The 27299-nt window shown below is 45.3% G+C and overlaps 1 protein-coding gene across 9 annotated transcripts in view; it reads right to left on the bottom strand.

Annotated features, from left to right (window-relative positions):
- LOC139443064 (SPARC-related modular calcium-binding protein 1-like) overlaps positions 1–27299 on the bottom strand; it is a 91474-nt gene that overhangs the window by 41712 nt on the left and 22463 nt on the right. For all 9 annotated transcript variants that reach the window (XM_071223993.1, XM_071223988.1, XM_071223990.1 and 6 more), the window contains exon 2: positions 7384–7555. In XM_071223993.1, the coding sequence (XP_071080094.1) occupies positions 7384–7555 (172 nt within the window). The remainder of the gene's footprint in view (positions 1–7383; positions 7556–27299) is intronic.

Below are 27299 nucleotides of genomic sequence, written 5' to 3' on the forward strand. Positions count from 1 at the left end.
TGCATGTCCAGCAATGTTAGGTTTCAATCTTCACACTTGGTGCATGTCCAGCAATGTTAGGTTTCAATCTTCACAACTGGTGCATGTCCAGCAATGTTAGGTTTCAATCTTCACACTTGGTGTATGATCAGCAATGTTAGGTTTGATTCTTCACACTTGGTGCATGTTCAGCAATATTAGATTTCAATCTTCACACTTGGTGCATGTCCAGCAATGTTAAGTTTCAATCTTCCCACTTGGTGCATGTCCAGCAATGTTAGGTTTGATTCTTTAGAATTGGTGCATGTCCTGCAATGTTAGGTTTCAATCTTCACACTTGGTGCATGTCGAGCTGTGTATATCCTTCAGTCTTCACACTTGGTGCATCTCCAGCAATGTTAGGTTCTGATCTTTACGCTTGGTGTATGTCAAGCTGTGCACATCTTTCAATCTACACACTTGGTGTATGTCGATCTGTGTATATCCTTCAATCTTCACACTTGGTTCTTGTCGATCTGTGTATATCCTTCGGACTCCTCACTTGGTGTATGTCGATCTGTGTATATCTTTCAATATTCAGACTTGGTGTATGTCGATCTGTGTATATCCTTTAATCTTCACACTTGGTGCATGTCGATCTGTGTATATATTTCATTCTTCACACTTGGTGCATGTCGATCTGTGTATATCCTTCGGACTCCTCACTTGGTGTATGTCAAGCTGTGCATATCATTCAATCTTCAAAGTTGAACTATGTCGAGCTGTGCATATCGTTCAATCTTCACACTTGGTGTATGTCAATCTGTGTATATCTTTCAATCTTCACACTTGGTGCTTGTCGAGCTGTGTATATCCTTCAATCTCCACACTTTGTGTATGTCGATCTGTGTATATCTTTCAATCTTTACACTTGGTGTATGTCAAGCTGTGCATATCATTCAATCTTCACAGTTGAACTATGTCGATCTGTGTATTTCTTTCAATCTTCAAACTTGGTGCTTGTCGAGCAATGTATGTCATTCAGTCTTCACACTTGGTGTATGTCGAGCTGTGTATATCATTCAGTCTTCACACTTGGTGCTTGTCGAGCTGTGTATATACTTCAGTCTTCACACTTGGTGTATGTCGAGCTGTGTATATCATTCAGTCTTCACACTTGGTGTATGTCGAGCAATGTATATCGTTCAATCTTTACACTTGGTGTATGTCGAGCTGTGTATATACTTCAGTCTCCTCGCTTGGTGCTTGTCGATCTGTGTATATCTTTCAATCTTCACACTTCCTGTATGTCGAGCAATGTATATCGTTCAATCTTTACACTTGGTGTATGACAGGCTGTGTATATACTTCAATCTTCACACTTGGTGTATGTCGATCTGTGTATATACTTCAGTCTCCTCGCTTGGTGTATGTCGAGCTGTGTATATACTTCAGTCTCCTCGCTTGGTGTATGTCGAGCAATGTATTTCATTCAATCCTCACACTTGGTGCTTGTCGAGCTGTTATATCTTTCAATCCTCACACTTGGTGCTTGTCGAGTTGTTATATCTCTCAATCTTCACACTTGGTGTATGTCGATTTGTGTATATCCTTCAATCTTCACACTTGGTGTATGTCGATCTCTCTATTTCATTCAATCCTCACACTTGGTGCTTGTCGAGCTGTGTATATCTTTCAATCCTCACACTTGGTGCTTGTCGAGCTGTGTATATCATTTAGTCTCCTAACTTGGTGTATGTTGATCCGTGTATATCATTCAATCCTCACACTTGGTGCTTGTCGAGCTGTGTATATACTTCAATCTCCACACTTGGTGCTTGTCGAGTTGTGTATATACTTCAGTCTTCACACTTGGTGCTTGTCGAGCTGTGTATATACTTCAATCTCCACACTTGGTGTATGTCGAGGAATGGAAGCCTTCTATCTTCACCTCGAGTGTATATTCTGTTATGTTAATCCAGTGAATGTCGAACTATGTGTGCCCTGAATACTCCACTCCGAGTGCCTGTCGACATGTGACAGTTTCCAGTGATCTGCGAGCTAGGGGCAACTGGAAGGCGACAAACGTGTTTACTCCTTAAACCTCCAGGTGTCGCCACTCTCCTCCGGCTTTGTTGAGTCAGGTGAACACGCTGTTATCACCGCCGCTGACTGTCTTCGACCAGGTAGCGAGGGATGTAAGCAAGATAGCACTTTAATCGGGTTTGGTTCAGCGTGTTTGTACAAGGGTTTGGGCGCGCGATACAAGGCTACAGTGTGTCATGAGCTGGAAGTCGACACAGCCCTGGAGCAGTGGTCTCAGTATAACCCAAGCTGCAGGAAAAGAGGTGGTGAGGAGGGGGAGGGAGAGGGAAAGGGAGAGGAGGGTGTATGCGTTTGGAGGAAGGGCTGGGGGGGGGGGGGGGAGTTTGGAGGGAGGGGTTGCTGTCACCCTCGCTTTCTCCTATATACCGACCCACGTACACACTGCATATGGGTGTAATCAACGCCAATCTCCAGGCAGGCGATTAACAGGATAACTTAATTTCCTTTTATTACCTACTTGACGAGGATAAGGTTTTAAGCAGCAAGTGTCGTTCAGATAAACATAGCGCCGTTATCTGATCTACGTAAAGCCCAAGGTGATGAATAAGCAATCAACAGGTTGGGGCTGTAGATATACCAGCGTGCCAGGGATGCGGGGAGTCCCAGGTGGCGGAACACAGGTGGCGAACACGTGGCTCGGCCACTCATCTCACAATTATAATTACATATGTTTGCTGTTCGAATTGGGTCGTGCGTGACGATATGGGCCGAGTTCTGTGACATGGTCTGTATACATGAAGCAAAACCACATGCTGGGGGTAAGAATCTCCCTCGTCCGACTCGGACATCCAATGCTAGCTAACATTATACATTGATGTACATCTATTACCAAATACAACACGCCAGTCAGGGTGTTACCAACAGGTGTCTCGATATGGGGAGAACTGCCCTCACATCACCTAATACACTTCCGCTGCGGCTAAAACACTCTTCACTTAACTAACCCTGACTTAGATGTTCATGATAAACCATCTTGAAGCAGGACGTGGTGGCACTCTTGTTCCTCGTGTCTTTTAGCTGTTTATTCTTGGTATGAAACAGATGTAGACTTTTGGGTGGTTCGGTTCATAAGGAGACTTGTGTGTATGTATTGCTGGACGCCAGTCTGCAACACACACGACATGACGTATATGCCACTGAAGTCCCTGGTCATCGCAAGATATCCCAACAACGGAGTGCATATGCCACACAGCACAGGACATCCTAATGGCAGATATACGTTCAGATGGAAAGACGGATTGGAGAGGGTATGTGGGAAGGATTGGAGAGGGTATGTGGGAAGAATTGGAGAGGGTATGTGGGAACAATTGGAGAGAGGATTTGGGGAGGATTTGGGGAGGATTGGAGAGGGTATGTGGGAAGGACTGGAGAGGGTATGTGGGAAGGATTGAAGAGGGTATGTGGGAAGGATTGGAGAGAGGATTTGGGAAGGATTTGAGAGGGTATGTGGGGAGGATTGGAGAGAGGATGTGGGAAGGATTGGAGAGAGGATGTGGGGAGGATTGGAGAGGGTATGTGGGGAGGATTGGAGAGAGGATGTGGGAAGGATTGGAGAGGGTATGTGGGAAGGATTGGAGAGAGGATTTGGGAAGGATTGGAGAGGGTATGTGGGAAGAATTGGAGAGAGGATTTGGGGAGGATTTGGGGAGGATTGGAGAGGGTATGTGGGAAGGACTGGAGAGGGTATGTGGGAAGGATTGAAGAGGGTATGTGGGAAGGATTGGAGAGAGGATTTGGGAAGGATTGGAGAGGGTATGTGGGGAGGATTGGAGAGAGGATGTGGGAAGGATTGGAGAGAGGATGTGGGGAGGATTGGAGAGGGTATGTGGGGAGGATTGGAGAGAGGATGTGGGAAGGATTGGAGAGAGGATGTGGGGAGGATTGGAGAGGGTATGTGGGGAGGATTGGAGAGAGGATGTGGGAAGGATTGGAGAGGGTATGTGGGAAGGATTGGAGAGAGGATTTGGGAAGGATTGGAGAGGGTATGTGGGAAGAATTGGAGAGAGGATTTGGGGAGGATTTGGGGAGGATTGGAGAGGGTATGTGGGAAGGACTGGAGAGGGTATGTGGGAAGGATTGAAGAGGGTATGTGGGAAGGATTGGAGAGAGGATTTGGGAAGGATTGGAGAGGGTATGTGGGGAGGATTGGAGAGAGGATGTGGGAAGGATTGGAGAGAGGATGTGGGGAGGATTGGAGAGGGTATGTGGGGAGGATTGGAGAGAGGATGTGGGAAGGATTGGAGAGAGGATGTGGGGAGGATTGGAGAGGGTATGTGGGGAGGATTGGAGAGAGGATGTGGGAAGGATTGGAGAGGGTATGTGGGAAGGATTGGAGAGAGGATTTGGGAAGGATTGGAGAGGGTATGTGGGAAGAATTGGAGAGGGTATGTGGGAACAATTGGAGAGAGGATTTGGGGAGGATTTGGGGAGGATTGGAGAGGGTATGTGGGAAGGACTGGAGAGGGTATGTGGGAAGGATTGAAGAGGGTATGTGGGAAGGATTGGAGAGAGGATTTGGGAAGGATTGGAGAGGGTATGTGGGGAGGATTGGAGAGAGGATGTGGGAAGGATTGGAGAGAGGATGTGGGGAGGATTGGAGAGGGTATGTGGGGAGGATTGGAGAGAGGATGTGGGAAGGATTGGAGAGGGTATGTGGGAAGGATTGGAGAGAGGATTTGGGGAGGATGGGAGAGGGTATGTGGGAAGGATTGGAGAGAGGGTATGTGGGAAGGATTGGAGAGAGGATTTGGGGAGGATTGGAGAGGGGATGTGGGAAGGATTGGAGAGGGTATGTGGGAAGGATTGGAGAGGATTTGGGTAGGATTGGAGAGGGTATGTGGGGAGGATTGTAGAGGGGATGTGGGGAGGATTGGAGAGGGTATGTGGGAAGGATTGGAGAGAGGATTTGGGGAGGATTGGAGAGGGGATGTGGGAAGGATTGGAGAGGGGATTTGGGAAGGATTAGAGAGGTGAAGGATTGGAAAGAGGATGTGGGAAGGATTGGAGAGAGGATGTGGAGAGGATTGGATGGGTGAAGGGTTGAAGAGAGGTTGTGGGGAAGATTGGAGAGAGGATGTTAGAGAGATTGGTGAGGGAGGGAATGTGTGAAGGATTGGAGAGGGGATGTTGGAGAGATTGGAGAGGGGATGCTGGAGAGATTGGAGAGGGGATGTTGGAGAGATTGGTGAGGGGATGTTGGAGAGATTGGAGAGGGGATGTTAGAGAGATTGGTGAGGGGATGTTGGAGAGATTGGAGAGGGGATGTTGGAGAGATTGGTGAGGGGATGTTGTGAGGATTTGAGAGATTGGTGAGGGGATGTTAGAGAGATTGGTGACGGATTGGAAAGGGTATGTGTGAATAATTGGAGAGGGGGCGTGGGAAGGATTGGAGAGAGGATATGGGGAGGATTGGATGGGTGAAGGGTTGAAGAGAGGTTGTGGGGAAGATTGGAGAGAGGATGTTAGAGAGATTGGTGAGGGAGGGAATGTGTGAAGGATTGGAGAGGGGATGTTGGAGAGATTGGAGAGGGGATGCTGGAGAGATTGGAGAGGGGATGTTGGAGAGATTGGTGAGGGGATGTTGGAGAGATTGGAGAGGGGATGTTAGAGAGATTGGTGAGGGGATGTTGGAGAGATTGGAGAGGGGATGTTGGAGAGATTGGTGAGGGGATGTTGTGAGGATTTGAGAGATTGGTGAGGGGATGTTAGAGAGATTGGTGAGGGAGGGAATGTGTGAAGGATTGGTGAGGGGATGTTGGAGAGATTGGTGAGGGGATGTTGGAGAGATTGGAGAGAGAATGTTAGAGAGATTGGAGAGTGGATGTGGGTCGATTGGAGAGTAAGGAGGATTGGAGAGGGAAGGATTGGAGAGGGAAGAATTGGAGAGGGGGCATGTGTGGATTGAAGTGGGAAAGATTGGAGAGGGGATGTGGATATATATATATATATATATATATATATATATATATATATATATACATATATATATATATATACATATATATATATATATACATATATATACATATATATATATATATATATATATATATATATCCAGTGTGAATGGCTCGAACGAAGCATATCATGTTTGTTGGTGTGAAACTGTACACCTCTAAACTAAATCTGCACTGCTGAACTCGAGTCCTGTGGAATGTTCAGATAGACAACCTTAGATTCAGCTATGTAAGCGTTGTAAGATATGTATATTAGGTAACATAACATACTTTTTTTCGATTCGCTGTCGGGATACAGAGACACTTAGTGTTGTGACATGCACAACACAGCGCTTCTTCACATCATTCACACACCTGTACAGCGACACCAACCACATGCACACACACGAGGTGATGTACATCTAACAGTGTGTCTACATGCAGGTGAGCCGCACGTGCAGGTACGCGTAGCGCCCTCTAGCGGGGATAGAGACTGTAAGAGAGAGAGTGGAGAGCCCTTAACGCTGGGATCTGGAGGGGACACCTGCACACCGTACAATGGAACGCTGCCGGTGAAAGTTTGAACACCTGTGTCGTTATGTCACCTGTATGTAGCCGCCAAGCCAGGCAGTCCCGAACGCCAGGTACACGAGCTGGTGTGGAATGTTCACTTACAAAGTGTATTGTAAAAGTGTTTGTGAAAGTGACTGAGGACTTGCAACGTCTACTTCACAAATACTGTGTTGGTCTATCGGACACGCGGCCATGCTGCCACTCGGGAACAGGTGTGGAAGGTGTGGCATGCTTGGTGTGCACACACACACACACACACACACGCACGCACGCACGCACGCACGCACGCACGCACGCACGCGCACGCGCACAGAAACAGAAACACACACACACAAACACACACAGAGAAATACACACACACAGAGTAATACACACACAGAGTAATACACACACAGAGTAACACACACAGAGTTATACACACACAGAGTAACACACACAGAGATACACACACAGAGACACAGACACAGACACAGACACGCACGCACGCACGCACAGAGAAATACATACACACACACACACACACAGAAATACATACCTGCACACAAACGTTATGGTTATATCATGCTTACATACATCATCAGCTCAAATATATCTCATCAGAACCACTTTCTGTTAAGAGAGGGAGATGGAGAGAGAAGACTATCCACCTGGCCACCCCATCAGCACCACGCTGTGTGAAGAGTGACATGGGGCAGATAGCCACCACTGGGTTTCCCCACGTCCCCGACACATCTAGTACACACTCGAATGTAACATGGGCCATGGATGTGTGCATGTCGGCATTTATTGAAATATAGGAAAATGAACTCACCAGAACAATGTCCTTTTTTTCTGACCTTGACTCGTCTGCCGTCACACTTCTTTGCCTTTTTGAGTTCACATCTAGATAGGTAGGTTTTCCCGTCCGTCCCGCACACGGGTCGTGTTGCAACACTGCTGCAGTCCTCCTTGCAGTTAGAGGCTCGCAGGGATCTGAACAGGCTCTAGAATACAAAAAACATGTGCTCTATAGTTAATGAGTGAGTGAATATGCAATTACGCCCCTTTTAGCAATATTCCAGCGGATGTGTGAAGTATTAAGTATGTACGGAGGAATATATGAAGTATGTCGTATGTATGGAGGAATATGTGAAGTGTGTTGTATGTATGGAGGAATATGCGAAGTATGTTGTATGTATGGAGGAATATGCGAAGTATGTTGTATGTATGGAGGAATATGCGAAGTATGTTGTATGTATGGAGGAATATGTGAAGTACGTTGTATGTATGGAGGAATATGTGAAGTGTACTGTATGTATAGAGGGATGTGTGAAGTGTACTGTATGTATGGAAGGATGTGTGAAGTGTACTGAATGTATGGATGGATGTGTGAAGTGTACTGTATGTATAGAGGGATGTGTGAAGTGTACTGTATGTATAGAGGGATGTGTGAAGTGTACTGAATGTGTGGAGGGATGTGTGAAGTGTACTGAATGTATGGAGGGATGTGTGAAGTGTACTGAATGTATGGAGGGATGTGTGAAGTGTACTGTATGTATGGAGGGATGTGTGAAGTGTACTGAATGTATGGAGGGATGTGTGAAGTGTGTTGTATGTATAGAGGGATGTGTGAAGTGTACTGTATGTATAGAGGGATGTGTGAAGTGTACTGAATGTATGGAGGGATGTGTGAAGTGTACTGTATGTATAGAGGGATGTGTGAAGTGTACTGAATGTATGGAGGGATGTGTGAAGTGTACTGAATGTATGGAGGGATGTGTGAAGTGTACTGTATGTATGGAGGGATGTGTGAAGTGTACTGTATGTATAGAGGGATGTGTGAAGTGTACTGAATGTGTGGAGGGATGTGTGAAGTGTACTGAATGTATGGAGGGATGTGTGAAGTGTACTGAATGTATGGAGGGATGTGTGAAGTGTACTGTATGTATGGAGGGATGTGTGAAGTGTACTGAATGTATGGAGGGATGTGTGAAGTGTGTTGTATGTATAGAGGGATGTGTGAAGTGTACTGTATGTATAGAGGGATGTGTGAAGTGTACTGAATGTATGGAGGGATGTGTGAAGTGTACTGTATGTATAGAGGGATGTGTGAAGTGTACTGAATGTATGGAGGGATGTGTGAAGTGTACTGAATGTATGGATGGATGTGTGAAGTGTACTGTATGTATGGAGGGATGTGTGAAGTGTACTGAATGTATGGAGGGATGTGTGAAGTGTACTGTATGTATGGAGGGATGTGTGAAGTGTACTGAATGTATGGAGGGATGTGTGAAGTATGTTGTATGTATGGAGGGATGTGTGAAGTGTACTGTATGTATAGAGGGATGTGTGAAGTGTACTGAATGTGTGGAGGGATGTGTGAAGTGTACTGAATGTATGGAGGGATGTGTGAAGTGTACTGTATGTATGGAGGGATGTGTGAAGTGTACTGAATGTATGGAGGGATGTGTGAAGTGTACTGTATGTATGGAGGGATGTGTGAAGTGTACTGAATGTATGGAGGGATGTGTGAAGTATGTTGTATGTATGGAGGGATGTGTGAAGTGTACTGTATGTATAGAGGGATGTGTGAAGTGTACTGAATGTGTGGAGGGATGTGTGAAGTGTACTGAATGTATGGAGGGATGTGTGAAGTGTACTGAATGTATGGAGGGATGTGTGAAGTGTACTGTATGTATGGAGGGATGTGTGAAGTGTACTGAATGTATGGAGGGATGTGAGAAGTGTGTTGTATGTATAGAGGGATGTGTGAAGTGTACTGTATGTATAGAGGGATGTGTGAAGTGTACTGAATGTATGGAGGGATGTGTGAAGTGTACTGTATGTATGGAGGGATGTGTAAAATGTAGTGAATGTATGGAGGGATGTGTGAAGTGTACTGTATGTGTGAAGTGTACTGTATGTATGGAGGGATGTGTGAAGTATGTTGTATGTATGGAGGGATGTGTGAAGTGTACTGTATGTATAGAGGGATGTGTGAAGTGTACTGAATGTATGGAGGGATGTGTGAAGTGTACTGAATGTATGGAGGGATGTGTGAAGTGTACTGTATGTATGGAGGGATGTGTGAAGTGTACTGTATGTATAGAGGGATGTGTGAAGTGTACTGAATGTGTGGAGGGATGTGTGAAGTGTACTGAATGTATGGAGGAATATGTTAAGTACGTTGTATGTATGGAGGGATGTGTGAAGTGTACTGTATGTGTGAAGTGTACTGTATGTATGGAGCGATGTGTGAAGTATGTGGTATGTATGGAGGAATATGTGAAGTGTACTGTATGTATAGAGGGATGTGTGAAGTGTACTGTATGTATAGAGGGATGTGTGAAGTGTACTGAATGTATGGAGGGATGTGTGAAGTGTACTGTATGTATGGAGGGATGTGTGAAGTGTACTGTATGTATGGAGGGATGTGTGAAGTATGTTGTATGTATGGAGGGATGTGTGAAGTATGTTGTATGTATGGAGGAATATGTGAAGTGTGTTGTATGTATGGAGGAATATGTGAAGTGTACTGTATGTATAGAGGGATGTGTGAAGTGTACTGTATGTATAGAGGGATGTGTGAAGTGTACTGAATGTATGGAGGGATGTGTGAAGTGTACTGAATGTATGGAGGGATGTGTGAAGTGTACTGTATGTATGGAGGGATGTGTGAAGTGTACTGTATGTATGGAGGGATGTGTGAAGTATGTTGTATATATGGAGGGATGTGTGAAGTATATTGTATGTATGGAGGAATATGTGAAGTGTGTTGTATGTATAGAGGGATGTGTGAAGTGTACTGAATGTATAGAGGGATGTGTGAAGTGTACTGTATGTATAGAGGGATGTGTGAAGTGTACTGAATGTATGGAGGGATGTGTGAAGTGTACTGTATGTATGGAGGGATTTGTGAAGTGTACTGTATGTATAGAGGGATGTGTGAAGTGTACTGAATGTATGGAGGGATGTGTGAAGTGCACTGTATGTATTGAGGGATGTGTGAAGTGTACTGTATGTATGGAGGGATGTGTGAAGTGTACTGAATGTATGGAGGGATGTGTGAAGTGTACTGAATGTATGGAGGGATGTGTGAAGTGTAGTGAATGTATGGAAGCATGTGTGAAGTGTACTGTATGTATAGAGGGATGTGTGAAGTGTACTGAATGTATGGAGGGATGTGTGAAGTATACTGAATGTATGGAGGGATGTGTGAAGTGTACTGTATGTATGGAGGGATGTGTGAAGTGTACTGTATGTATGGAGGGATGTGTGAAGTGTACTGAATGTATAGAGGGATGTGTGAAGTGTACTGAATGTATGGAGGGATGTGTGAAGTGTACTGTATGTATGGAGGGATGTGTGAAGTGTACTGAATGTATAGAGGGATGTGTGAAGTGTACTGAATGTATGGAGGGATGTGTGAAGTGTACTGTATGTATGGAGGGATGTGTGAAGTGTACTGTATGTATGGAGGGATGTGTGAAGTGTACTGAATGTATAGAGGGATGTGTGAAGTGTACTGAATGTATAGAGGGATGTGTGAAGTGTACTGTATGTATGGAGGGATATGTGAAGTATACTGAATGTATGGAGGGATGTGTGAAGTGTACTGTATGTATGGAGGGATGTGTGAAGTGTACTGTATGTATGGAGGGATGTGTGAAGTGTACTGAATGTATAGAGGGATGTGTGAAGTGTACTGAATGTATAGAGGGATGTGTGAAGTGTACTGTATGTATGGAGGGATGTGTGAAGTGTACTGAATGTATAGAGGGATGTGTGAAGTGTACTGAATGTATAGAGGGATGTGTGAAGTGTACTGAATGTATAGAGGGATGTGTGAAGTGTACTGAATGTATAGAGGGATGTGTGAAGTGTACTGAATGTATGGAGGGATGTGTGAAGTATACTGAATGTATGGAGGGATGTGTGAAGTGTACTGTATGTATGGAGGGATGTGTGAAGTGTACTGTATGTATGGAGGGATGTGTGAAGTGTACTGAATGTATAGAGGGATGTGTGAAGTGTACTGAATGTATGGAGGGATGTGTGAAGTGTACTGTATGTATGGAGGGATGTGTGAAGTGTACTGTATGTATAGAGGGATGTGTGAAGTGTACTGAATGTATGGAGGGATGTGTGAAGTGTGTTGTATGTATAGAGGGATGTGTGAAGTGTACTGAATGTATGGAGGGATGTGTGAAGTGTACTGAATGTATGGAGGGAGGTGTGAAGTGTACTGTATGTATGGAGGGATGTGTGAAGTGTACTGTATGTATGGAGGGATTTGTGAAGTGTACTGAATGTATAGAGGGATGTGTGAAGTGTACTGTATGTATGGAGGGATGTGTGAAGTGTACTGAATGTATGGAGGGATGTGTGAAGTGTACTGTATGTATGGAGGAATATGTGAAGTGTACTGTATGTATAGAGGGATGTGTGAAGTGTACTGTATGTATAGAGGGATGTGTGAAGTGTACTGTATGTATGGAGGGATGTGTGAAGTGTACTGTATGTATAGAGGGATGTGTGAAGTGTACTGTATGTATGGAGGGATGTGTGAAGTGTACTGAATGTATAGAGGGATGTGTGAAGTGTACTGTATGTATGGAGGGATGTGTGAAGTGTACTGAATGTATGGAGGGATGTGTGAAGTGTACTGTATGTATGGAGGGATGTGTGAAGTGTACTGAATGTATGGAGGGATGTGTGAAGTGTACTGAATGTATGGAGGGATGTGTGAAGTGTACTGACTGTATGGAGGGATGTGTGAAGTATGTTGTATGTATGGAGGGATGTGTGAAGTGTACTGTATGTATAGAGGGATGTGTGAAGTGTACTGAATGTATGGAGGTATGTGTGAAGTGTACTGTATGTATGGAGGGATGTGTGAAGTGTACTGTATGTATAGAGGGATGTGTGAAGTGTACTGAATGTATGGAGGGATGTGTGAAGTGTACTGTATGTATGGAGGGATGTGTGAAGTGTACTGTATGTATGGAGGGATTTGTGAAGTGTACTGTATGTATAGAGGGATGTGTGAAGTGTACTGAATGTATGGAGGGATGTGTGAAGTGCACTGTATGTATGGAGGGATGTGTGAAGTGTACTGTATGTATGGAGGGATGTGTGAAGTGTACTGAATATATGGAGGGATGTGTGAAGTGTACTGTATGTATGGAGGAATATGTGAAGTGTACTGTATGTATAGAGGGATGTGTGAAGTGTACTGTATGTATGGAGGAATATGTGACGTGTACTGTATGTATAGAGGGATGTGTGAAGTGTACTGTATGTATGGAGGGATGTGTGAAGTGTACTGTATGTATGGAGGGATGTGTGAAGTGTACTGTATGTATAGAGGGATGTGTGAAGTGTACTGTATGTATAGAGGGATGTGTGAAGTGTACTGTATGTATGGAGGGATGTGTGAAGTGTACTGAATGTATGGAGGTATGTGTGAAGTGTACTGTATGTATGGAGGGATGTGTGAAGTGTACTGAATGTATAGAGGGATGTGTGAAGTGTACTGTATGTATGGAGGGATGTGTGAAGTGTACTGAATGTATGGAGGGATGTGTGAAGTGTACTGTATGTATGGAGGGATGTGTGAAGTGTACTGAATGTATGGAGGGATGTGTGAAGTGTACTGTATGTATGGAGGGATGTGTGAAGTGTACTGTATGTATAGAGGGATGTGTGAAGTGTACTGTATGTATGGAGGGATGTGTGAAGTGTACTGAATGTATGGAGGGATGTGTGAAGTGTACTGTATGTATGGAGGAATATGTGAAGTGTACTGTATGTATAGAGGGATGTGTGAAGTGCACTGTATGTATAGAGGGATGTGTGAAGTGTACTGAATGTATGGAGGGATGTGTGAAGTGCACTGTATGTATGGAGGGATGTGTGAAGTGTACTGTATGTATGGAGGGATGTTTGAAGTATGTTGTATGCATGGAGGAATATGTGAAGTGTACTGAATGTATGGAGGGATGTTTGAAGTATGTTGTATGTATGGAGGAATATGTGCAGTACTGTGTTTGTATAGATATTATAATTGTCGTAAAACGGGTCCCAAATTCGACACTATAATTGACGGGAAGTGAGTTTTGCTGTGTGTATGGTGGATCATGTGAAATATCAAAACCTGTATTGTCACTGTATAAACAATGTCATAAGTATCAACGCCTATGTAGTCAATACGTAAATAAAAGCAACATAACACTTTCCATGCTCATTAGAAATCTCTGCTGAAAGCAGAGTCGATTGTACGATTCCGACTATATCATGATCATGCGCTTATAAATCACTGTCAAACAGTGATGATATAAGGTAATCGCAAGACGGTGAGTATATGCAAAGGCAAAGGAATTGTTCACCTGAAACAAATCTAAATAAGGAATTGCGAAAGAAACCAGCCAGTCAACTATTCAGTCAATGTGTCACCAATGTCACGAGTATCAAAACCCTATTCAGTCAATGTGTCACCAATGTCACGAGTATCAAAACCCTATTCAGTCAAAGTGTCACCAGTGTCACGAGTATCAAAACCCTATTCAGTCAAAGTGTCACCAATGTCACGAGTATCAAAACCCTATTCAGTCAAAGTGTCACCAATGTCACGAGTATCAAAACCCTATTCAGTCAAAGTGTCACCAATGTCACGAGTATCAAAACCCTATTCAGTCAAAGTGTCACCAATGTCACGAGTATCAAAACCCTATTCAGTCAAAGTGTCACCAATGTCACGAGTATCAAAACCCTATTCAGTCAAAGTGTCACCAATGTCACGAGTATGAAAACCCTATTTTGAGATTCTAGAGCCAACGTTTGTTTTAGATTATATCAGTCAGTCAGTCTGATATCTGCCACTGCTGGGCTTCTGACAAACACTCTCTCGGATTGAACATCAATGTGTTAAGTCCACGTCACTGACAGCGGGATTCGGTAGGCACTAAGAGGTCAAGTCCCATCAATCCTACCGAAGACATTGCAAAAGAAGCTCTTATTTTAACACACAAGAGGTGTTTTGCTGAAAAAAACCTTCCACGTAGTGGAGATCCCCCTGCCTGCTGATCTTAGCAAACATCTTAATCCACAATCAAGTTGGCAAACTTTGTTTTATAATGCTAGGGGAACAGACCCTAACAGGAGACGCCAGGACCTTACTCAAGAGTGATGTACCTCCGTGGACGTCCGTGAGAGGTAAGGGAGTTATCGGTTTTGTTATTCTGGGAAATATCCCGTTTCTCTAGTGTCGATGCTGAAATGCCGGCTTATAGAGAGCAAGGACAGAGAGTGACTTGGCTGACAGTTCTCTCCTGTATTGAGACATAGTTCTCTCCTGTATTGATACATACTATGAAATTGATGACAGTTCCATCCTGTGTTGAGACATAGTGAGACATGACTGACAGTTCTCTCCTGTGTTGAGACATAGTGAGACATGACTGGCAGTTCTCTCCTGTGTTGAGACATAGTGAGACATGACTGGCAGTTCTCTCCTGTGTTGAGACATAGTGAGACATGACTGACAGTTCTCTCCTGTGTTGAGACATAGTGAGACATGACTGGCAGTTCTCTCCTGTGTTGAGACATAGTGAGACATGACTGGCAGTTCTCTCCTGTGTTGAGACATAGTGAGCCATGACTGGCAGTTCTCTCCTTAGTTGAGACATAGTGAGACATGACTGACAGTTCTATCCTGTGTTGAGACATAGTGAGCCATGACTGGCAGTTCTCTCCTGTGTTGAGACATAGTGAGACATGGCTGGCAGTTCTCTCCTGTTTTGAGACATAGTGAGACATGGCTGGCAGTTCTCTCACGTGTTGAGACATAGTGTGGCATGGCTGACTTTTCTGTCCTGTGTTGAGACATAGTGAGACATGACTGACAGTTCTATCCTGTGTTGAGACATAGTGAGCCATGACTGGCAGTTCTCTCCTGTGTTGAGACATAGTGAGACATGGCTGGCAGTTCTCTCCTGTTTTGAGACATAGTGAGACATGACTGGCAGTTCTCTCCTGTGTTGAGGCATAGTGTGACATGGCTGACAGTTCTGTCCTGTGTTGAGACATAGTGAGACATGGCCAAGAGATCCCTTCTGTATTCGTAGCACCTCATGCTTCAAAGTTTGTTGTGTCGATGTAAGGCAAAAGAGCTGACATTTGTCGACTCCAAACTCACGGACTCCCAACTCTCATATAAACGGACGGCATAATGATATGATTGACACGTCTTGAATCATGAGAAGCGAGATTTCTTATCATATTCACCATCAGTTGTACACCAGATCGAATACTGCGAGGTTTTACATAGGTTCGCGAGCCAGCGCGACCCTTGCGAGGCGACATGTAGAGAGATGCACTGACACTCGATAAGAGAGTGAAAGATTCGCTCGTGTGTTGTGTATCTAACATAACGTCTACCAGGGAATACCTTCGCTAGGTGAAGTGAGACAAACTGACACAGGGACACATTCACAAATCACTACCCTCATACAGCACAAGCCTCACACAGTGTCACACTCACATAGTGTCACCCTCACACTACATCACCCTCACACTGCACAACCCTCATACAGCACAAGCCTCACACAGTGTCACCCTCACACTACATCGCCCTCACACCGCACTACCCTCATACAGCACAAGCCTCACAGTGTCACACTCACATAGTGTCACCCTCACACTGTAACACCCTCACACAGCACAATCCTCACACAGTGTCAAACTCACACAGTGTCAAACTCACACCACATCACCCTCACACTGCACAACCCTCATACAGCACAACCCTCACACAGTGTCACCCTCACAATACATCACCCTCACACTGCACTACCCTCATACAGCACAAGCCTCACACAGTGTCACACTCACATAGTGTCACCCTCACACTACATCACCCTCACACTGCACAACCCTCATACAGCACAAGCCTCACACAGTGTCACCCTCACACTACATCGCCCTCACACTGCACTACCCTCATACAGCACAAGCCTCACAGTGTCACACTCACATAGTGTCACCCTCACACTGTAACACCCTCACACAGCACAATCCTCACACAGTGTCAAACTCACACAGTGTCAAACTCACACCACATCACCCTCACACTGCACAACCCTCATACAGCACATCCCTCACACAGTGTCACCCTCACAATACATCACCCTCACACTGCACTACCCTCATACAGCACAAGCCTCACACAGTGTCACACTCACACAGTGTCACCCTCACACTACATCACCTTCACACTGCACAACCCTCATACAGCACAACCCTCACACAGTGTCAAACTCACACAGTGTCACCCTCACAATAAATCACCTTCACACTGCACCATTCTCATACAGCACAACCCTCACACAGTGTCACACTCACACAGTGTCACCCTAACACTGCACCATCCCCACACAGCACCGCCTTCACAGAGTGTCACCTTCAACGTGTCACCCTCACACAGGACAACCCTCACACAGCATCACCCTCACACTGCACCGACCTCATACTGCACCACACTCACACAAAGCTACACTCACACAGCACCACCCTCACACAAAGTTACACTCGCACAGCACCACCCTCAAACAGCTTCACCCTCACACTCCACCACCCTCACACTGCACCACCCTCACACAAAGCTACACTCACACAGCACCACCCTCACACAAAGTTACACTCGCACAGCACCACCCTCAAACAGCACCACCCTCACACTGCACAACTCTCACACTGCACCACCCTCACATAGTGTTACACTCACAGAGCACCACCCTCACATAGTGTTACACTCACAGAGCACCACCCTCACACAGTGTTACACTCACACAGCACAACCCTCACACAGAGTAACACTCACACTGCACCACCCTCACACAAAGTTACACTCACACAGCACAACCCTCACACACTGTTTCACTCACACAGCACCACCCTCACACAAGTGTTACACTCACACGCAGGACCTTCACACCACCACCCTCACACACTGTTTCACTCACACAGCACAACCCTCACACAAAGTTACACTCACTTGGCACCACCCTCACACAGCACAACCCTCACACAAAGTTACACTCACTTGGCACCACCCTCACACTGCACCACCCTCACACAAAGTTACACGCACACAGCACCACCCTCACACAAAGTTACACTCACACGGCACAACCCTTACACACTGTTTCACTCACACTGCACCACCCTCACACAGTGTTACACTCACACGGCACCGACCTCACACAGAGTTACACTCACACGGCACCACCCTCATACAGCACCACCCTCACACAGTGTTACACTCACACGGCACCGACCTGACACAAAGTTACACTCACACTGCACCACCCTCACACAGTGTTTCACTCACACTGCACCACCCTCACACAGTGTTACACTCACACGGCACCACCCTCACACAGTGTCACACTCACACGGCACCACCCTCATAAAGTGTTACACTCACACAGCACCACCCTCACACAGCACCACCCTCAAACTGCACCACCCTCACACTGCACCACACTCACAGGGCACCACCCTCACACAGTGTTTCACTCACACAGCACCACTCTCACAAAGTGTTACACTCACACGGCACCACCCTCGCACAGTGTTACAGTAACACTGTACCGCCCTCATACACTGTTACACTAACACTGCACCACCCTCACACAGTGTTACAATCACACGGCACCACCCTCACACAGTGTTACACTCACCCTGCACCACCCTCACACAGTGTTTCACTCACCCTGCACCACCCTCATACACTGTTACACTCACACAGCACCACCCTCGTACAGCACCACCCTCACACACTGTTTCACTCACCCTGCACCACCCTCACACAGTGTTTCACTCACCCTGCACCACCCTCACACACTGTTACACTCACACTGCACCACCCTCATACAGCACCACCCTCACGCAGTGTTACACTCACACAGCAACACCCTCACACAGTGTTACACTCACACAGCAACACCCTCACAAAGTTTTACACTCACACAGCACCGCCCTCACACAGTGCTACACTCACACAGCACCACCCTTACAGCACCACCCTCACACAGTGTTACACTCACCCAGCACCACCCTCACACAGGACCATCCACACACATCACCACCCTCATACATCACCACCCTCATACAGCACCTACCTGACACAGCACTACCCCCACACAGCGTCACCCCCATACAGCACCACACTCATACAACAGCACCCTCACACAACAGCACCCTCACACAGCGTCACCCCCATACAGCACCACACTCATACAACAGCACCCTCACAAAACAGCACCCTCACACAGCGTCACCCCCATACAGCACGACACTCATACAAAAGCACCCTCACAGAGCGTCACCCTCACACAGCACCACCCTCACACATCACACCCACACACAGTTTTATACTTATACAGCACCTGCCACACACAGTGTCACCCTCATACAGCACCACCTTTACACAGTGTCACAGTATTGACAGTCAGTTGTAAGACATGCGTTGTGTCATCCTATCTTGCAAGTGACTTAAAACATGTACATATAGACAGGGAGAAGGTATCGCCATGTGTACCACGCTCACACAATCATGCGTTTACCCTAAAGTGTCTCCGTCCTTATTGAAAAGTATTATAGATTTACATTCAGTTATGATATATATGTCGTATACCACCATTTACTGACATTCAGTTATAGTATATATGTAGTATACCACCATATACCTCAAGTTACAATATAAATGTAGTATACCATCGTATACTGACATTCAGTTATAGTATATCTGTAGTATACCACCATATACTGACATTCAGTTATAGTATATATGTAGTATACCACCATATACTGACATTCAGTTATAGTATATATGTAGTATACCACCATATACTGACATTCAGTTATAATATATATGTAGTATACCATCATATACTGACATTCAGTTATTAAAATTATGTAGTGTACCATCATATACTGACATTCAGTTATAACATAGATGTAGTATACCACTATATGCTGACATTCAGTTATAGTATATATGTAGTATACCACCATATACTGACATTCAGTTATAATACATATGTAGTATACCACCATATACTGACATTCAGTTATAATACATATGTAGTATACCACCATATACTGACATTCAGTTATAATATATATGTAGTATACAACCATATACTTTCAGTTGCAATATATATATATATATATATATATATATATATATATATATATATATATATATATATATATATATATATATATATATATATATATATATATATATATATATATATATATATATATGTAGTATACCATCATATACTGACATTCAGTTATAATATATATGTAGTATACCACCAAATACTGACATTCAGTTATGATATATATGTAGTACTGACATTCATTTGTTTATATTGGTATTCGTCATATGGGATGTTTACTGCATCATGTTTATATTTGTATTCGTTGTACATTGCACATGTTTATACCAAGATAGGGTAAGTAATTAATGCACACCTACATAGACACATTGGGATTCTTTGTGGTACGTATACGTCAGTCAGCATGTATGTCACAGTACAGCTGCAGCCTGGCATTACTAAGTTGGCTGACCACGTCCGGGATTTGACATTATTCCATGTGAAAACTATAAGACCACTTGGTTCCAACCCTCGAGTGTGCACATTCAGGTACACGGAGTACCGCGAGGTCTCACAAGCATGCTTCCATATAATTCATAAATATCGGTTTTGCTCTATTTAGTTTCAAGTCTGCGATTGTATTTCGCTTGAGGCTGCTCCGTTGTCAGCGGCAGGGTGCTTTCTACAATCACACATTCCATTTGGTCACAGCGGGAATCTTAGATTGAGCAAGCAAGACTAAAGGAAAGTTACGTTTCGTAAGAAAACGACCACAGTGGGACACCACATTAGTCAACAAACTGTGTTGGAGAAGGCCGCTGGTAGGTTACAGCGAAGGTGACTGGAAGATAGGACTTAAATTATCACTGATTAGTAATAATAGTCCTAGCTTCCAGTATCGCTATCACCGATCAGTGCTAGTTAACTAAGTGTTAGATTCCGTATGTCCATTGCTAATCACCTGTCCCTTGTTAAGTTTCCACCTTCGTTATCTTACTACTTTGTTGTTCTTCAGGTACATATATATGTTCTCTGCCTCATAGCATTTATTCACCTGATGGGGGCGTAAGCATATACTCCGAAACGTTGTGTTTCTCATAATAAAGAAGTTGACATCCATAAATTCTCTTCCTTATGAGTATCACTCCTAAATGCCTTTCAAAGACAAAATGTGGTGGAGCAGGGCACTTCCGCACATATGTGTATCTGAGCAAGGATCATAACTGCTTTAGTTTGACTGCGGTTGATGGGAGTGTGTGAGAGTTGAAGTCCCAATAGAGAGATGACGGAATGAAAAAACGAAGGAAGGTGTGTCAATGGAGGTTCCAGTAGAGATAATTCGAAAGGAAGGAAGGTGCAACAATGGAAGCATCAGAGATGACGGAAGGAGGGTGGGAGTGAGTGGAAGCATCAGTTGAGTGATGACGGAAGGAGGGTGGGAGTGAATGGAAGCATTAGCTGAGTGATGACAGAAAGAGGGTGGGAGTGATTGGAAGCATCAGTTGAGAGATGACGGAAGGAGGGTGGGAGTGAATGGAAGCATCAGTTGAGAGATGACGGAAAGAGGGTGGGAGTGATTGGAAGCATTAGCTGAGTGATGACGGAAAGAGGGTGGGAGTGATTGGAAGCATTAGCTGAGTGATGACGGAAGGAGGGCGGGAGTGAGTGGAAGCATCAGTTGAGTGATGACGGAAGGAGGGTGGGAGTGATTGGAAGCATTAGTTGAGTGATGACGGAAAGAGGGTGGGAGTGATTGGAAGCATCAGTTGAGAGATGACGGAAGGAGGGTGGGAGTGAGTGGAAGCATCAGTTGAGTGATGACGGAAGGAGGGTGGGAGTGAGTGGAAGCATCAGTTGAGTGATGACGGAAGGAGGGTGGGAGTGAATGGAAGCATCAGTTGAGTGATGACGGAAGGAGGGTGGGAGTGAGTGGAAGCATCAGTTGAGTGATGACGGAAGGAGGGTGGGAGTGATTGGAAGCATCAGTTGAGTGATGACGGAAGGAGGGTGGGAGTGAGTGGAAGCATTAGCTGAGTGATGACGGAAAGAGGGTGGGAGTGATTGGAAGCATCAGTTGAGTGATGACGGAAGGAGGGTGGGAGTGAGTGGAAGCATTAGTTGAGAGATGACGGAGAGAGTGAGTGAGTGAGTGAGTGGAATCATCAGTAGAGAGATGACGGAAGGAGGGTGGGAGTGAGTGGAAGCATTAGTTGAGTGATGACGGAAAGAGGGTGGGAGTGATTGGAAGCATCAGTTGAGAGATGACGGAGAGAGTGAGTGAATGAGTGGAAGCATCAGTTGAGAGATGACGGAAGGAGGGTGGGAGTGAGTGGAAGCATCAGTTGAGAGATGACGGAGAGAGTGAGTGAATGAGTGGAAGCATCAGTTGAGAGATGACGGAAGGAGGGAGTGAGTGAGTGGAAGCATCAGTTGAGAGACGACTGAAGGAAGGAGGAAGTGACTGGAAGCATTAGTTGAGTGATGACGGAAGGAGGGTGGGAGTGAATGGAAGCATTAGTTGAGAGATGACGGAGAGAGTGAGTGAGTGAGTGAGTGGAAGCATCAGTTGAGAGATGACGGAAGGAGGGTGGGAGTGAGTGGAAGCATTAGCTGAGTGATGACGGAGAGAGTGAGTGAGTGAGTGAGTGGAAGCATCAGTTGAGAGATGACGGAAGGAGGGTGGGAGTGAGTGGAAGCATTAGTTGAGAGATGACGGAGAGAGTGAGTGAGTGAGTGAGTGGAATCATCAGTTGAGAGATGACGGAAGGAGTGTGGGAGTGAGTGGAAGCATTAGTTGAGAGATGACGGAGAGAGTGAGTGAGTGAGTGAGTGAGTGGAAGCATCAGTTGAGAGCTGACGGAAGGAGGGTGGGAGTGAGTGGAAGCATTAGTTGAGAGATGACGGAGAGAGTGAGTGAGTGAGTGAGTGGAATCATCAGTTGAGAGATGACGGAAGGAGGGTGGGAGTGAGTGGAAGCATTAGCTGAGTGATGACGGAGAGAGTGAGTGAGTGAGTGAGTGGAATCATCAGTAGAGAGATGACGGAGGGAGGGTTGGAGTGAGTGGAAGCATTAGTTGAGTGATGACGGAAAGAGTGAGTGAGTGAGTGAGTGGAATCATCAGTAGAGAGATGACGGAAGGAGGGTGGGAGTGAGTGGAAGCATTAGTTGAGTGATGACGGAGAGAGTGAGAGTGAATGGAAGCATCAGTAGAGAGATGACGGAAGGAGGGAGGGAGAGAGGGAGGGAGGGAGAGAGGGAGGGAGGGAGGCAGTGCAGGTCCCAGATTAACGGACCAGTGTGGGAAGTATGGATGTAGGGGAGAGATGGAAAGTGGAATCGCTGGACTGGTAGTCGATTGAGGAGGCGGAGATGAACGTTGAGATAATAAGAGAAGTGTAAACGAATTAACAGACGCGAAAACTCAACACATGAGCGTCAAGCTATCAAATGACACGCAAGCGGACTGTTCCACTGGAAAACACATCACATGAGCGTCAAGCTATCAAATGACACGCAAGCGGACTGTTCCACTCGAAAACATGTCACATGAGCGTAAAGTTATCAAATGACACGCAAGCGGACTGTTCCACTCGAAAACACATCACATGAGCGTAAAGTTATCAAATGACACGCAAGCGGACTGTTCCACTCGAAAACACATCACATGAGCGTAAACTTATCAAATGACAAGCAAGCGGACTGTTCCACTCGAAAACACATCACATGAGCGTCAAGCTATCAAATGACACGCAAGCGGACTGTTCCACTCGAAAACACATCACATGAGCGTAAAGTTATCAAATGACACGCAAGCGGACTGTTCCACTCGAAAACACATCACATGAGCGTCAAGCTATTAAATGACACGCAAGCGGACTGTTCCACTCGAAAACACATCACATGAGCGTCAAGCTATCAAATGACACGCAAGCGGACTGTTCCACTCGAAAACACATCACATGAGCGTAAAGTTATCAAATGACACGCAAGCGGACTGTTCCACTCGAAAACACATCACATGAGCGTCAAGCTATTAAATGACACGCAAGCGGACTGTTCCACTCGAAAACATGTCACATGAGCGTAAAGTTATCAAATGACACGCAAGCGGACTGTTCCACTCGAAAACACATCACATGAGCGTAAAGTTATCAAATGACACGCAAGCGGACTGTTCCACTCGAAAACACATCACATGAGCGTAAAGTTATCAAATGACACGCAAGCGGACTGTTCCACTCGAAAACACATCACATGAGCGTAAAGTTATCAAATGACACGCAAGCGGACTGTTCCACTCGAAAACACATCACATGAGCGTAAACTTATCAAATGACAAGCAAGCGGACTGTTCCACTCGAAAACACATCACATGAGCGTCAAGCTATCAAATGACACGCAAGCGGACTGTTCCACTCGAAAACACATCACATGAGCGTAAAGTTATCAAATGACACGCAAGCGGACTGTTCCACTCGAAAACACATCACATGAGCGTCAAGCTATTAAATGACACGCAAGCGGACTGTTCCACTCGAAAACACATCACATGAGCGTCAAGCTATCAAATGACACGCAAGCGGACTGTTCCACTCGAAAACACATCACATGAGCGTCAAGCTATTAAATGACACGCAAGCGGACTGTTCCACTCGAAAACACATCACATGAGCGTCAAGCTATCAAATGACACGCAAGCGGACTGTTCCACTCGAAAACATATCACATAAGCGTCAAGCTATCAAATGACACGCAAGCGGACTGTTCCACTCGAAAACATATCACATAAGCGTCAAGCTATCAAATGACACGCAAGCGGACTGTGACTCTCGTTCAAGCTTCCGATAAGCCGCCGTGTGTCAGTCCCGCCCGGACATACCCGAGCAGGGGAAACTACCGTAACCACAACTGACAGGAGTCACAGGAACTTGGCTTCCGGACAAGGGTTATAATATAAGTCTATCGTCTTTGACCCGACGCTTATTAATATTACACTGCACTTGATGATCTGATGTTACACCTGGTATGTGGAGGCTGATGCTCTGATGTTACACCTGGTATGTGGAGGCCGATGCTCTGATGTAACACCTGGTATGTGGAGGCCGATGCTCTGATGTAACACCTGGTATGTGGAGGCTGATGCTCTGATGTTACACTTGGTATGTGGAGGCTGATGACCTGATGTTACACCTGGTATGTGGAGGCTGATGCTCTGATGTAACACCTGGTATGTGGAGGCTGATGCTCTGATGTAACACCTGGTATGTGGAGGCTGATGCTCTGATGTTACACCTGGTATGTGGAGGCTGATGACCTGATGTAACACCTGGTATGTGGAGGCTGATGACCTGATGTAACACCTGGTATGTGGAGGCTGATGACCTGATGTAACACCTGGTATGTGGAGGCTGATGCTCTGATGTAACACCTGGTATGTGGAGGCTGATGCTCTGATGTAACAATCTAGTGTAAACACCGTGACACGCCCGGCAGAAATATGATTTGTTTGTTAGTTTGTTTGTTTATTTGTTGTTTAACACCGCACTCAACAATATTCCACCTACATGACGGCGGTCTGTAAATAATCGAGTCTGGACCAGACAATCCAGTGATTGACATCAAGAGCATCGGTCCACCCTATTGGGATACGATGGCATGCCTCAACCAAGTCAGCGGGCCTGACCATCCGATCCCGTTAGTCGCCTTAGTGACCAGCAGATGAGAGATGATACATTCTATCTGTAACTTCTTCAAGCGGATAGCGGCTCGGTAAGTAATAGTGGCCGTGTCATTGTTCATTGTTCATGTAATTGTTCAAACAGACCAAACTGAAACCGGTTGCAAATCTGGTTGCGCATGAATATTAATATATCCCCAAATATGAGCATTGTTGACATTTCTATGCATAAGCATAAACAACATGTTCCAACTGTTTTGTGCAAATCTGGCAGCACCAATGCTTAAAATCTTTATTTCAGATTTTCTGCAACTTTTGGTAATTCAGGCTCATTGTAATTAGAACGCAGGAACACTGTAAGACGAAGAGGAAACAATTAACACTTTCGGAAGCAATGTCCCGAAATACGCTTCGAGGACACTGATGGCACAACCGTAGCATCCCACGTAAGTCTAGATATCTGTCGAGACAGTTTAAACAGACTTCATTTCACCACGCGTAACCTTTTACGTTAAATCAAATTGAAAGTCGCGAAAGCTGTCAGGTGCGTCAAGCTCATAGGGACCCTCGATCTATCGGTAGTCGTTCATTGCAAATCGATATAACTCGATTACATAATGTCTGTAATAGCTCAATGCATAACTAATATAGACTGTAAAGCTAACTTGATGCGTGTGACGATGTTGTTTCGTTTATTGATATGTTGTAAATATCTCGTCATGAGATTCCTTCAGTTCTGTCTCGTACCGTTTGGTGAAAGTCAATGACGTCTAAAGTTTCTTTTATGAATAAAGAAAGTAGTTCCGGTGTGGCAGAGGTCACGGTTATCCAATCAAAACGAATAAAATGAGGTCAACCTTGTACGAAACACGTGTGACGTACGTATTTAGTATCTCACCACCCCTATCTTCACCACGTGGGCAATAAATAACAGTGTATATACCATTGTCACTGTGTCAACTCAATACCCCCATGTTCCTTGCAATATCAAGTGTTTCAGAAGTCATTGTTGTGAAAACATATTACTAGTTTTGTTTTCATAGTATTTTTGATTTCTACTTTCATATTTAAATATTTTAACTGAAATGTGCCACATTCTCATTCCTGATTCTGAAATGCAAATTACAATTTGTTTTATTTTTTTGCATGGATAACACACGTGCGCTTTATGGCAGTATAGATACTTGCATCAGTTGGTCTTTGCGCAGTGTTGATCCGCTGGATCAAAGTTATCTTGTCATTCATTCATTTTAATGACATGTTTGGACAACAATATACAGAGGGGACGCGACGTTACAGAACGTGCCGACAGTCTCACGCCCGTCATGTCGCGAGATATGTGCGTCGGGCGGTCCTCCGTTTATGCCGGTCTGGGTAAGGGAACACCACAGTGAATGAAGCATAGGGAAACAAGCAAGGTAAGTGATAGCTGGAGCTTTGTCACTCTCACAATGAGCCGTGCTCAACTACTGCCCCTGGGCGTGATGGCTTCGAGTGCAGCGCGTGTGAGGGATGGGGGAGGGGGAGAGGGGAGGAGGTGTGCGTGTGCATGTGCATGTGCATGTGCGTGCGTGCGTGCGTGCGTGCGTGCGTGCGTGCGTGCGTGCGTGCGTGCGTGCGTGCTTCTACTAGTCCGGACTGATGCCGATTTATAGTGCTAGCTCACTGAGATACCACGCCGCAGTTTAACATGAATACCCCACTCAGACACAGTATACTGACTCCGAGCCGACCAGTCCTTGTTTTAGCCCCTTAATGCCAAGCGCCAGACAGGGTAACAACAAGTACGATCTTTAAACGTCTTTTGGTTTGACGCGGTCGGGGATCGAACCCCGGACCTTCCGCTCTCCGGGCGGACGCTCTACAACTGGTCCACGTAGGTGGTAGTTTAACAATTAAGA

Source organism: Haliotis cracherodii, unplaced genomic scaffold (assembly GCF_022045235.1).
Source record: "Haliotis cracherodii isolate W230 unplaced genomic scaffold, xgHalCrac1.p SCAF_5, whole genome shotgun sequence".
In the NCBI taxonomy this organism is placed as follows: domain Eukaryota; kingdom Metazoa; phylum Mollusca; class Gastropoda; order Lepetellida; family Haliotidae; genus Haliotis; species Haliotis cracherodii.